This window comes from Cherax quadricarinatus, unplaced genomic scaffold (assembly GCF_038502225.1).
Source record: "Cherax quadricarinatus isolate ZL_2023a unplaced genomic scaffold, ASM3850222v1 Contig32, whole genome shotgun sequence".
Lineage (NCBI taxonomy): Eukaryota > Metazoa > Arthropoda > Malacostraca > Decapoda > Parastacidae > Cherax > Cherax quadricarinatus.
This window is the reverse complement of record NW_027195058.1, coordinates 27,947-41,985: the sequence shown is the minus strand read 5'-3', so window position 1 is coordinate 41,985 and position 14,039 is coordinate 27,947. Positions and strand designations below refer to the sequence as shown.

The 14,039-nt window shown below is 41.1% G+C and overlaps 1 protein-coding gene across 2 annotated transcripts in view; it reads left to right on the top strand.

Annotated features, from left to right (window-relative positions):
* Positions 1–14,039, top strand: part of LOC128693568 (uncharacterized) — a 103,884-nt gene that overhangs the window by 69,366 nt on the left and 20,479 nt on the right. The window contains exons 5-6 of one of the 2 annotated variants that reach the window (XM_053783347.2): positions 5,887–6,000; positions 7,124–7,232. In XM_053783347.2, coding sequence (XP_053639322.2) covers positions 5,887–6,000; positions 7,124–7,232 — 223 coding nt within the window. The remainder of the gene's footprint in view (positions 1–5,886; positions 6,001–7,123; positions 7,233–14,039) is intronic. The other variant, XM_053783348.2, reaches the window with a different exon arrangement.

The following is a 14,039-nucleotide window of genomic DNA, read 5'->3' as shown; positions in this document are numbered from 1 at the left end:
ATCGAGTATGGTGCATTATGTCGACACTTAGTAGGTGAGAAATTATCCTTTCTCTTTCTTCTTTACCGTCTCTCCTTCACTCTCCCTCATCCTCTTTTCCTCACCCTCTCTCCCCACCTCTCTCCTTCAACCTCTCCCTCTCCCTCTTTCACCTCCTCTCCACTACTCTTTCATACATTGATATATTATGTAGATTTAACTTAGAATAGCATAATGTATTTAAGCATTGTGACTTATTGTCAGACCTCGCGCGTTTGTGTGTTCGTTACTAGTTGTCAAAGGCACTTCTTGTGTGTACTTACCTATATATGGTTGCAGAGAACGAGTCACAGCTCTTGGCCCCGCCTCTTCGCTAGTCGCTAATAGGTCCACTCTCTCCCTGCTTCAAGAGCCTTATCGTCACTCTCCAGATTTACGTCCTATTAGCTCCGTGGGCCCTGTCGTACCTGCTCTTAAAGCTGTGTATGAAGCCTGCCTCCACCGCTTCCTTACCAAGATCATTCCGCTTCCCGACCACTCTAAGACTGAATCAATACTTTAGATCCAATTCCATTAGCCTTTCCTAGTAACTCATGCCCCTTAGCTAAGGAACGAGCCTTGTTTCATACTTCTGCACTTTCTACAGTTTCTTCACGTGCTCTTTCAGCCGCGGGTACCAAACTGGTGCTACATACTCCAGGATGGAACTAATGTATATTGTATAAAAGACCCGGAATGACTTGTCAGGGTAGGTAGTGTTGTAAGGGTGGATAGTGAGGTCAGGATGGACATTGAGGCCAGGATGGACGGTGAAGTCAGAGTGGACAGGGTTGTCATGGTGGACAGTTGTTGAGATTCCTGAAGGCTACTCTTAGATTCGCCAGACGAGCATTGGCTGCAAAGTTTATTTGGTTGGTTTGAGCATCTGGAGATATACTGGGCACTATGCTCACCCCTAGGTCTTCCTCTTTGAGTGAAGTTTGCAATCTCTGTCCCCCCTAGTCTATACCCTGTTTCCGATCTTCTTGATCCTTTCCCAAACGTCATTACCTTGCATTTACTGGGGTTGAACTTAAGCAACCACTTATCTGACCACTTTTGAAATTTGTCCAAATCCTTGAAGCTTTTCCTACTGTGTAGGAGAAACGTTTCAGAATAAAGATACCTGTGTTGCACATGTATCTTATCCACAGGAGTACATTCACTGTTATTCCTGCCTGAATCTCTTTTGTTTTTGGTCCAGCCTCTTGTGGAGTACAGTATCAAACGATAGGGTTTCTTATAGTCTTAAAAAATGAAAATCACTCATCCTTCTCTTGTCGCTTAATTTTCCCGATAAAATGTAATTGTAGCAGCAGTTTTTATTAAAGTTGTGATTATTTACGTATTTTAAATACAAATTTATGTTAGAAAATTCCTCAAACTGGTCTGAAACGTCGAAATGTGCCATAAATTCACAATAGAAAAAGACTGTGTGTGTACTCGCCTAATTGTACTCGCCTGATTGTAGTTGCAGGGGTTGAGACTCAGCTCCTGAGCCCGCCTCTTCACTGATCGCTACTAGGTCCTCTCTCTGCTTCCTGAGCTTTGTCATACCTCGTCTTAAAGCTATGTATGGTTCCTGCCTCCACTACGTCACTTGCTAGGCTATTCCACTTCCTGACTACTCTGTGACTCGTCTGAGTCTTCAGCTTCCAATTGTGACCCCTTGTTTCTGTGTCCCCTCTCTGGAACATCCTGTCTCTGTCCACCTTATCTATTCCACGCAGTATCTTGTATGTCGTTATCATGTCTCCCCTGACCCTTCTGTCCTCCAGTGTCGTCAGTCCGATTTCCCTCAACCTTTCATCGTACGACATTCCCCTGAGCTCTGGGACTAGCCTTGTTGCAAACCTTTGTACTTTCTCTAACTTCTTGACGTGCTTGACCAGGTGTGGGTTCCAAACTGGTGCTGCATACTCCAGTATGGGTCTGACGTACACAGTGTGCAGCGTCTTGAACAATTCCTTATTAAGGTATCGCAACGCTATTCTCAGTCTGACATCTGTGAACAAGGACACTTCAGAGTCTATCCCTTCCATTATGTCATTCGCATGTATCAAAAATAGCACTGGTCCTAGAACTGACCACTGTGGTACCCCGCTCGTCACAGGCGCCCACTGTGCGTGCGTGTGTGTGTGTGTGTGTGTGTGTTTGTGTGTGTGTGTGTGTGTGTGTGTGTGTGTGTGTGTGTGTGTGTGTGTGTGTGTGTGTGTGTGTGTGTGTGTGTGTGTGTGTGTGTGTGTGTGTGTGTGTGTGTGCGTGTGTGCGTGTGTGTGTGTGTGTGTGTGTGTGTGTGTGTGTGTGTGTGTGTGTGTGTGTGTGTGTGTGTGTGTGTGTGTGTGTGTGTGTGTGTGTGTGTGTGTGTGTGTGTGTGTGTGTGTGTGTGTGTGTGTGTGTGTGTGTGTGTGCGCGCTTACGTGTCCCGTCTTAATTTATTTATTACGTAGTTTAAAAAATATCATTGGTTGCAGAACTTACAATCGCATCTTACATTTAACATTTCACATTATCTCTTCGGCCACGTCATTTAATTTATATCTGTGACGTCATGTTATCTCTCTTGAAGGTATTAAAAAACCTGTAGCAATCTAGTGTATATCCTCGTGTAGCCTATCATGTTATATTTCCTCTCTTCATGCTGCCAGCCAGAGTGGTCAACTCCAGAGTTGTAAACTTGTTTTTTTTTTTCAACATACCGGCTGTTTCCCACCGAGGCAAGGTGGCCCACCGAGGCAAGGTGGCCCACCGAGGCAAGGTGGCCCACCGAGGCAAGGTGGCCCACCGAGGCAAGGTGGCCCACCCAGGCAGGGTGACCCACCGAGGCAGGGTGACCCACCCAGGCAGGGTGACCCACCCAGGCAGGGTGACCCACCCAGGCAGGGTGACCCACCCAGGCAGATGAAAACTATATAGTTTATCTTCTTTTAACATGTTGTAATTTACATAGAACAAGTCACTAACTCCCTTGCTCCCACCTGAAATCTTTATTTATAACTCTAGTTTTTAGTTTTTTCAGTTCTTTTGATTCGACGAGGTTCGCCGGTACTGTCCCGGCGCGGGTCTTGTGCAGTTGGTGACCCGGCATTTAGCTCTTTGATCCACTTGATAGATCTTCCTGGGACTCTTGCTATCTGATTCACGTTTTGAGGCTTGATACCACACAACAGCTAAAGATATCAATTGTGGCCTGATATACAGTGTAAACAACTTTTGAAGCGTCTCTCCATAAATATATTTGAAAACTATTTTATATGGTTTCCTTTCTCTGTGTAAGATACTGGGAGCCACAACTCTGTCACACGATTTATAATTCAAAGTTTATTCTCTATAAGGATTACAATGCTGAGTTTACAGAATTTGGTTATTGTGTGTTTTACATGTAGTAAAATAATGATTACGGAGTGTACCACTAGAACACCTAGCATGGCTAGGCATTTCGGGCAGACTTAGTTTAATTCTTAATTTTAAAATATTACAAATTATGAGGTAAGTTGGTATTATGGCTAAGTGACTAAATACTAGTTTGTGAGTTTAGCAATGTGAATGCTTTTGTTTTGGCACAGTACATAGTTTCATTATTGGAGTATCACAGGATTCATTATTTTAAGATTGAGATTAATATTTCTGTTTATGGTCAAATGGGTGAGTGAGTGTAAGTGTGAACCACCAGGTGGTATTCGTGTAGTTAGTTGACGGGGTGTATCAGGGAGATAAGATGTTTTCTAATGGTAGTTTTGAAGGTGATGAATGTGTCTGCAGTTCTAGAGTTCTCAGGTAGGGTGTTCCAGATTTTTGGGCCTTTGACATACATTGAATTTTTGTAAAGGTTTAGTCGGACACGAGGAATGTCGTAGAGATGTTTGTGTCTGGTGTTATGCCTGTGGGTTCTGTCACAACTATCAAGAAAGCGTTTTAGGTCAAGGTTGATATTGGAGTTTAAGGTCCTGTAGATGTAGATTGCACAGTAGTAAGTGTGGATGTACTGAACAGGGAGTAAGTTTAGATCTATAAAGAGTGGGGGGGGGTGTTGCCAGGGATGGGATTTAGTGATTATTCTTACTGCGGCTTTTTGTTGGGTTATTATTGGCTTTAGGTGTGTTGCTGCAGTTGATCCCCAAGCACAAATAGCATAGGTGAGGTATGGATAAATAAGTGAGTGGTATAGTGTGAGAAGGGCATTTTGCGGCACGTAGTATCGTATCTTGGAGAGGATCCCAACCGTTTTGGATACTTTTTTGGTTATGTGTTGGATATGGGTGCTGAAATTCAGGTTGTTGTCAAGGTATAGGCCTAGGAATTTGCCCCTCATTATGTCTGGTAATTAGAGTGTTGTCGATCTTAATGTTAATTAGATGATCTGATTTTTGCCTTCTGTTTCCATTACATGGTACATGTGTGAGTTTGTGTGTGTGTATATGTATGGCTTAATGGAACTGGTGTTGATTTTTAGAAAGCTGGCAGACTGCTCCCTAACAATAGGAAAATTCTTGGCGCCTGGAGAGTACAGTGGTCCTGCTGATGCTGCCAAACCAACATTGACTCGCCTACATATTTTCACTCCCACTTACCGATATAAGCTTTTATTATTATTATTATTATTATTATTATTATTATCTTGAACCCGTATAGGTCACTCAACAATAACTCTGATTCGCCATTAGTTTATCCAACGATTGTTTTTACTATATATATATATATATATATATATATATATATATATATATATATATATATATATATATATATATATATATATATATATATATGTATGTGTGTGTGTGTGTGTGTGTGTGTGTGTGTGTGTGTGTGTGTGTGTGTGTGTGTGTGTGTGTGCGTATGTGTGTGCATAAAGAAGATGTACGAGTATATAGCTTCTAACTTTTATTTTTAACATTTGAGTGAAAACATTTTTGAGTTGTTTGTATTGTTCCTGTACTGCAGTGGTTCCCAAACTTTTTCAGCTTGTTACCCAATTTAACATGCCACATAAAGCATGTTACCCCTTTCACAAAATGTTGTTATTATTGATATATATGGCTAAACGTGAACGTATACAGCCTCGCATACTCTGCTAATCCTAGCAAAACCATTGAAAACGTAAGAACCACACATACATTATATATAAAATTAACAATAGCTACAAATTCACAGTAACAGTGGGTAAATACTAACTATATACTGCACAGGGCAGTACACATACATACCAGCTTATGTCTACCTCGGCTGATGCTCACAGATAAACTGACAGTGTGAAATAGAGGCAGCCTCAGGAAGTGAGTGACGCGTACTGGACAGGTCGATCTGGGCTACTGAGTGACTTTTGTCCTGAAGCATACTTGTCAAAATACTTTTGGGTTTCCACACACTTAGCTATATATTTCTTCTTTTCTAATACTGTATATTAGTTTTTGATGTTTATTGTTATTTGGTTTAACTTTATTACTTACTTATAATAGGTTTACTTTACAACTTTATATACTAAGACAAAGTTAACAATAATCCTCATACCGGGTACCACATTGTTTTCTTGATTTTCAGAATTCATAACTTTTTTTTCTGTCACCCCTCCATTACCCCCCAAAAATGGTTAAATTACCCCCAGGGGGTAATTTACCCCCAGTTTGGGAACCACTGCTGTAGTGTGATGTGATGTGTAGGAATGTGCACGTGAACAAGCTTCCTGAATTATGTTGACCACTTGAAGCTAATATTCAATGGTTGGTCACCTACAGCTGATGTCTTACAACTGATCCCTTGTTGCATATGCACCCATTGCCCACTAACTCGTATTTTCTCTCCCCACTTCGGGTGTTGTTGCTTCGCATGACCCTTGATCTGACCTGGCATGCCCTCCCACGCTTGCAGTGATGCCTCCTCCTCACTCTCCACATCGGACGAGGAGGACGCTGCTGCTGACGACTATACCTCCTGGGATGACACTATATGCTCCAACCGCTCGGCATACTTCAAGAAGTACTAGTAAGTGTCTTGAACATCTAACCACTTGGTAACAACCACTAACATACTTCAAGAAGTACCAGTAAGTGTCTTAAACACATAACCACTTGGTAACAACCACTAACATACTGCAAGAAGTATCAGTAAGTGTCTTAAACACATAACCACTTGGTCCGGTGGCCTGGTGGCTAAAGCTCCCGCTTCACACACGGAGGGCCCGGGTTCGATTCCCGGCGGGTGGAAACATTCGACACGTTTCCTTACACCTGTTGTCCTGTTCACCTAGCAGCAAATAGGTACCTGGGTGTTAGTCGACTGGTGTGGGTCGCATCCTGGGGGACAAGATTAAGGACCCCAATGGAAATAAGTTAGACAGTCCTCGATGACGCACTGACTTTCTTGGGTTATCCTGGGTGGCTAACCCTCCGGGGTTAAAAATCCGAACGAAATCTTATCTCTTAACATACTTCAAGAAGTACCAGTAAGTGTCTTGAACATCTAACCACTTGGTAACAACCACTAACATACTTCAAGAAGTACCAGTAAGTGTCTTAAACACATGACCACTTGGTATCAGCCACTCAGTATATTTGAAGAACCACTTAGCATATTTCAAGAAGAGGTATCGTTTTAAGAACACGCCCCATACTCTCTTCTTCATCTTACATGAAAGTCAGAGGACTCAACTGCCTCTTTCACCACTTCGCACAAATATTTACACTTAAAATAAGATGAAAGTTGACCAACAACGTGGATTTGGCGTCTTAGAGATGCCGCCTCTTCCCTGCACTGCAAGTATAGTAGGTGAGTACACACAGACACACACACACACACACACACACACACACACACACACACACACACACACACACACACACACACACACACACACACACACACACACACACCCCTGTCAGGATACAGGAACTGGAGTCTGCTGAACATAAACATTACTGGGTGAGTATAAAGCATAGTCAGCAGGAATCACGAGTTGGGATCTACTGACAATTAGTTTGACCACAGGAATAGTGATTGCATCCAGTGCATTATCATAAATAGTAGCACAGTAATATGATTGTTAAACTATGCATGTAAATGTTTAGATTATAATCTTGATTACGGCTATGTCATTTGTTTATTACAGCACTCAGAGAGGCATCATAGGAGGTAACCGTGGCGAAGACAAGTCTATTAAAGTTTTCGCAGCTGCTTCTGAAAATTCTCTCTCATCACTCATACGAGAGAAAATGGGGGTAAGTGTTTTGCTCACTAGGGATACTATACTTTCATTTTATATATATATATATATATATATATATATATATATATATATATATATATATATATATTTATTATCACACCGGCCGATTCCCACCAAGGCAGGGTGGCCCGAAAAAGAAAAACTTTCACCATCATTCACTCCATCACTGTCTTGCCAGAAGGGTGCTTTACACTACAGTTTTTAAACTGCAACATTAACACCCCTCCTTCAGAGTGCAGGCACTGTACTTCCCATCTCCAGGACTCAAGTCCGGCCTGCCGGTTTCCCTGAATCCCTTCATAAATGTTACTTTGCTCACACTCCAACAGCACGTCAAGTATTAAAAACCATTTGTCTCCATTCACTCCTATCAAACACGCTCACGCATGCCTGCTGGAAGTCCAAGCCCCTCGCACACAAAACCTCCTTTACCCCCTCCCTCCAACCCTTCCTAGGCCGACCCCTACCCCGCCTTCCTTCCACTACAGACTGATACACTCTTGAAGTCATTCTGTTTCGCTCCATTCTCTCTACATGTCCGAACCATATATATATATATATATGTATATATGTATATATATGTATATATGTATATATATATATATATATATATATATATATATATATATATATATATATATATATGTCGTGCCGAATAGGCAGAACTTGCCATCTTGGCTTAAATAGCAACGCTATTCTTGCTATATAGGACAAGCGAAAATTTGTGTATGCAATAATTTCTCCAAAATCATTCTGAACCTAAAGAAAAAAAATATGTTTCACTGTGTTTGTTCAGTATTAAATTATTGTAAACAAATCTAAAATACATTTAGTTAGGTTAGGCTAAAATAAATTACTCTTGTTATAATAAGGTTAGGAAGGTTTTCTAAGATTCTTTTGGTGCAAAATTAAAAATTTTTACATTAACATTAATGAAAAGAATATATCTTTAAACGTATAAGATAAAATTTCAGAAAGGACTTAATTTTAAATGAGTTCTTGCTAACTGGCCAGTTTTACATATTCGGCACGACATATATATATATATATATATATATATATATATATATATATATATATATATATATATATATATATATATATATATATATATATATATATATATATGGTTAAGAAAGACACGTAAGCAAACACTACGACATATTTATTAGAAAACGTTTCGGTCCTGGGACCTTGATCACTTCTAACATACATGTTATTAATTAAAGATTCGCCGGTATTCTCCCGGCCCGGGCCCTTCCAAGTAGTGGCCCGGCACTGGCTCCCTGTCTAGGGAGTGTCTGAGACCTAAGTCTTCCATGGGAGGAGGCACAAGTACCCCCCTCATCTTGTGAGCTACAAACTCGGGCTCTGGCACCAACCCTGCCCTAGAAGGGCTAGGCATGGTGTCGATCCAGTGGAATGAGGCACAACTCGTTCTCACCGAACCAGACCTCAGACGCCGACGGTGCCTAGAAGCCTCACTAATCGCCGTCACCGACACTATAGAACGCAACACTGGAAACTACAAAATTTCAAAAACATTGGCATACATGATACTTAAGCACCACCAACCCAACAACACAGGAGTCACATGATTTCTTCGTCTACCCGTCCTCATCATAGGCAGAGGTTGTTTTGATAAGGACGTGCCTCGCATGGGCCAGTAGGCCTTCTACAGTGTTCCTCCATTCTTATGTTCTTATGACATTCCTCAGGTCACGTGCGTCACACCTCACTCTCCGCCTATATATATAATGCCTTTCTACCTCTGTATGTTAGAAGTGATCAAGGTCCCAGGACCGAAACGTTTTCTAATAAATATGTCGTAGTGTTTGCTTACGTGTCTTTCTAAACCAACTTGTCGGTATTTATTACCAAGGTTTATACCATATATATATATATATATATATATATATATATATATATATATATATATATATATATATATATATATATATATATATATATATGCAAAACAACCACTCTGAAAGAATAGAGAAATTCCAAGCGCTTTCGTGACTACTCACATTATCAAGGAACTATGAAAGTGAAGCATCCAAGGAAGCTATATAAGGGGTCCGGCCAGCACCTCACTATCACTGACTTAAGAAATCGTAATGACACGATTGCAAATAAACCATACCCCCGGCCGGGATTGAACCCGCGGTCATAGAGTCTTAAGTCATGTTGACGGCAGTGAAGGGACTTGAGCTAGAGTTCGTCACGGCCACGCTAGCTGGAGATTCGTCTGTAAAAACTTGCATTTGTGGTCACAGAGGTGCCTGTGCTAACTTTCCTATGGTGTAGAAATATACCTAGTTGGATGAATCTTATTGTGGCTAGCTGGTCTAGTGGCTAACGCGACGGGCTGGAGTTTTGAGACTCTATGACCGCGGGTTCAATCCCGGCCGGGGGTATGGTTTACCTCACTATCAGATCCCACAACGGTTAAACACGTGACACGCGGCGAGCCAACTTGGATAGGTCCTTTGCACAACTCACCCAAGCTATTCTACCCAAGAAAATTTAAAAATTATTTGTCCAGTGTATTATTAAATTCTTCCCAAATTCTATTAATTATAAATGGATCTAATTTATATAAACCAAAGGAAATATTCATATTATTGTCAAAACTGCTTTTTATGAAACAAGATTCAATTATATTCCTGTCGACCATGGACTTGCTTGATACTACTTTCTCAACTTTTTGAAAATCAATTGGATGGTTAAAATTGATTTTCAAAAAGTTGAGAAAGTAGTATCAAGCAAGTCCATGGTCGACAGGAATATAATTGAATCTTGTTTCATAAAAAGCAGTTTTGACAATAATATGAATATTTCCTTTGGTTTATATAAATTAGATCCATTTATAATTAATAGAATTTGGGAAGAATTTAATAATACACTGGACAAATAATTTTTAAATTTTCTTGGGTAGAATAGTTTGTGGGTGAGTTGTGCAAAGGACCTATCCAAGTTGGCTCGCCGCGTGTCACGTGTTTAACCGTTGTGAGATCTGATAGTGAGGTGCTGGCCGGACCCCTTATATAGCTTCCTTGGATGCTTCACTTTCATAGTTCCTTGATAATGTGAGTAGTCACGAAAGCGCTTGGAATTTCTCTATTCTTTCAGAGTGGTTGTTTTGCATATTTTGAAATCACCTGTTCACTGTGATCTTATTGCATATATATATATATATATATATATATATATATATATATATATATATATATATATATATATATATATATATATATATATATATATATATATATATATATATATATATATATTTAGGTTTACTATTCTTATATTCTTTCATTCATCAGGTTAAGCACCGTTGAGTCTTTCCAGTAATTGAATAACCACCCATTTGGACATTCTTAATCATGTACTAGCCTCGTGTCAGGACCTGGGGTTGATAATCTCTACTGATAAAACAAAGATACTCAATAGGCGTCCTCCTCAACAGAGAGGCACAGTTCGTCAGATCCAATTGCATGATGGGTCTCTTCTAGAATATGTAAGCAGATACAGGTATCTAGGCTTTGAGGTTCCACTACTTGGACCTGTTGTAACAAGACTTTGTCGCCAATACAAAGAAAGACTGAGAACACTTAGAGTTGTGGCAGGGTTTCACCCCAGGTATGGTGCTAATGTTAAAATTGTGAAAATGATGTATCTTGCTTATATTAGATCATTGGTTGATTATGCTGCGCCACTACTTGCACTCGTGTATGACTGGAAGCTTGGAGGGCTGGAAAAACTGCAGAACGAAGCAATGAGGATCATTTTAGGATGCCCTCGTACTGCCAAAATTTTAAATATGCAAAAAGAACTTGATATTCCAAGCATCAGAGATCGTGTTGTGATGAATGGTTTGAAAAACCGACAAGTTGAAGATTGAGACACTTATGCAGCATATGGGAATCTTTATTCAGGAAACGTTTCGCCACACAGTGGCTTCATCAGTCCACTACAAAGAGGAAGGCGTAAGGAGAGGAGGAGTATGAGGTAATCAGTCCCTCAGCCTGGAGTCGATGTGTTCAGTCCATCAGTCTTGTAGAATGTACAGCATATGGCCGTAGACGTGGCTTATATACTGTAGTGAGGTGACTTGAAGCAGGCGGAGGCGGGATCATAGTGGTACCATCCACTAGTCGAAGTAGGTCTTTGTCCAAAGGTTGAACAAGCGTTGAAGAATTCTTTGTAAGATCCCATGATGCTGCAGTGTCTGACAGTTGTGATGAATGGTTTGAAAAACCGACAAGTTGAAGATTGAGACACTTATGCAGCATATGGGAATCTTTATTCAGGAAACGTTTCGCCACACAGTGGCTTCATCAGTCCACTACAAAGAGGAAGGCGTAAGGAGAGGAGGAGTATGAGGTAATCAGTCCCTCAGCCTGGAGTCGATGTGTTCAGTCCATCAATCTTGTAGAATGTACAGCATATGGCCGTAGACGTGGCTTATATACTGTAGTGAGGTGACTTGAAGCAGGCGGAGGCGGGATCATAGTGGTACCATCCACTAGTCGAAGTAGGTCTTTGTCCAAAGGTTGAACAAGCGTTGAAGAATTCTTTGTAGGATCCCATGATGCTGCAGTGTCTGACAGTTGTGATGAATGGTTTGAAAACCGACAAGTTGAAGATTGAGACACTTATGCAGCATATGGGAATCTTTATTCAGGAAACGTTTCGCCACACAGTGGCTTCAGAGATCGTGTTACTGAAAGAAATATCCTAATTGGGGTTAATATGCTCAGGCAAGCCCATTCAAACCCCTGCACAGAAGAGCTCCAAACTTTCCTCAGCACTGGTGAACACTCTTCCAGATGGATCGAAAAAACTGGAACCGACCTCCGCATGAATCAGATACATGATGTATGTCAAGTAAGGCAACAGCGGCACTTCTCCGCTCCATGGGATATTACCCCATTCCAAACTACCATTCCTCCATTTCCCCTCAAACTACTTCTTAAATCACAACCAAAACTTTGCCTTGATGCCTTAAGCTGTATTGATAACTTAGTCACACAGCACACACTCTCGCAAATTATTTACGTTGATGGTTCTATTCATCAATCCACTGGTGCAGCTGGTAGTGCTGCTGTTGCCGTACAGAGTGATGGCTCTCTTAAAGAAATTGGAGCACGTATCAATAATTGGTCCTCTACCCTTCAGACAGAACTGTTTGCCATACTCCTTACGTTGAAATGCATCTATGTATCTAAGATTGACAGTTTAATTGTAAATAAATGGTATAAAATACCGACACACCAAAGTACCTACTACACAAGCCATCGATCTCTTGCGCAGGAAAATTGACGATTCACTTGATCTTCCTATTCCAGCCAGTGATTTCATCGACCTTGTTGAACTGTGTTGGCTTTACGGGTTTCTCTTTCGAAAATCACCTCTTTCAGCAGACTTTTGGACTACCCATGGGTTCGCCACTCAATGCGGTCCTGGCGAACCTACACATGGAACATCTAGAAGCCGAACGTTTCTCCACCATTATTCCTTCGTCTGTCACCTGGCTCCGTTATGTTGACGACATTCTCCTCATAACTCCTAAACGCTTCAATGTTAAAGCTCTCCAAGACAAGCTCAACCAGGTCGAGCCTTCAATCCAGTTCACACTTGAAGAAGAAGTCGACAACACTCTTCCTTTCCTTGATGTTCTGCTTTGCAAAGCTGACCACGAACTTCGTTTTAAAGTCTATCGAAAACCCACCAACCAAAACGATCTTCTCCACTTTTACTCTCACCACGACACCAAAACCAAACGTGGTGTAATTATAGGCTTCTTCCTGCGTGCACTCAGAATCTGCAGCAATGAGTTTCTTGAAGAAGAATGCACGATGATTGAACAAGTATTTTCTAAACTCCACTATCCTCGTCACTTCATCAGAGACTGAAGACGACGAGCATTAAACATCTTCAACACACCCAGAGAAGACACTGCCGAGAAGAGATACATAGTCCTCCCCACCAACTCCATTGCCAAACATGTTTCCAACATCTTTTCCAATACCTCATTTCAAGTATCTACCTCCACAACCACGACCATCAAGGACATTACCAGTGATAGACAGGTCAAGCTTCCATCCTCTGCAGGGGTATACATAATCCCTTGTAATGACTGCAACAAGTTATACGTGGGCGAAACATCAAGGGACCTCCAAACACGTATTTCAGAAGACCAATACGCAAGCAGGTCTGACGACACAAGGAATGCCTGCGTACAACACCGCAATTCACACAACCACTTGATAAACTACAGAAACTCAAGACTTATCGCCACAGAAGACAACACTCAATACCGAAGAATCCTGGAATCATCACTTATTTCTATATCCGACAACTTCAACCAGAATAGTGGCTTCTATAACATAGCTGAACCACTTGCCCAAGAAACTTCTTCATCGCTATCCCACATAAGAACACTGTAGAAGGTCTGCTCACAAACTTATCCAATCTCCTTTCCAAGCTACCCAAGATTTTAGACTATAACCCCACTCGGTACATCATCAGATGCAGCATTCTCCACCTGACCTCAGCATTCTGAACCTGACTATAAATACTCGCGTTCCTTCCACCCCAGGTAGTTCTGTTTGTGACTTGAAAAAGCCCACTGTGTGGGCGAAACGTAGTCAATAAAGGATCACATTATACTGCATATGTGTTTATATTTCCAGTTTAATTGTAACTGATTCTCTGTCATCCATAAATGCTCTCGACTCATTAAGCATAAATTGTGGCATGCTTGTGTCAGAAGCCAGACACAGGTATG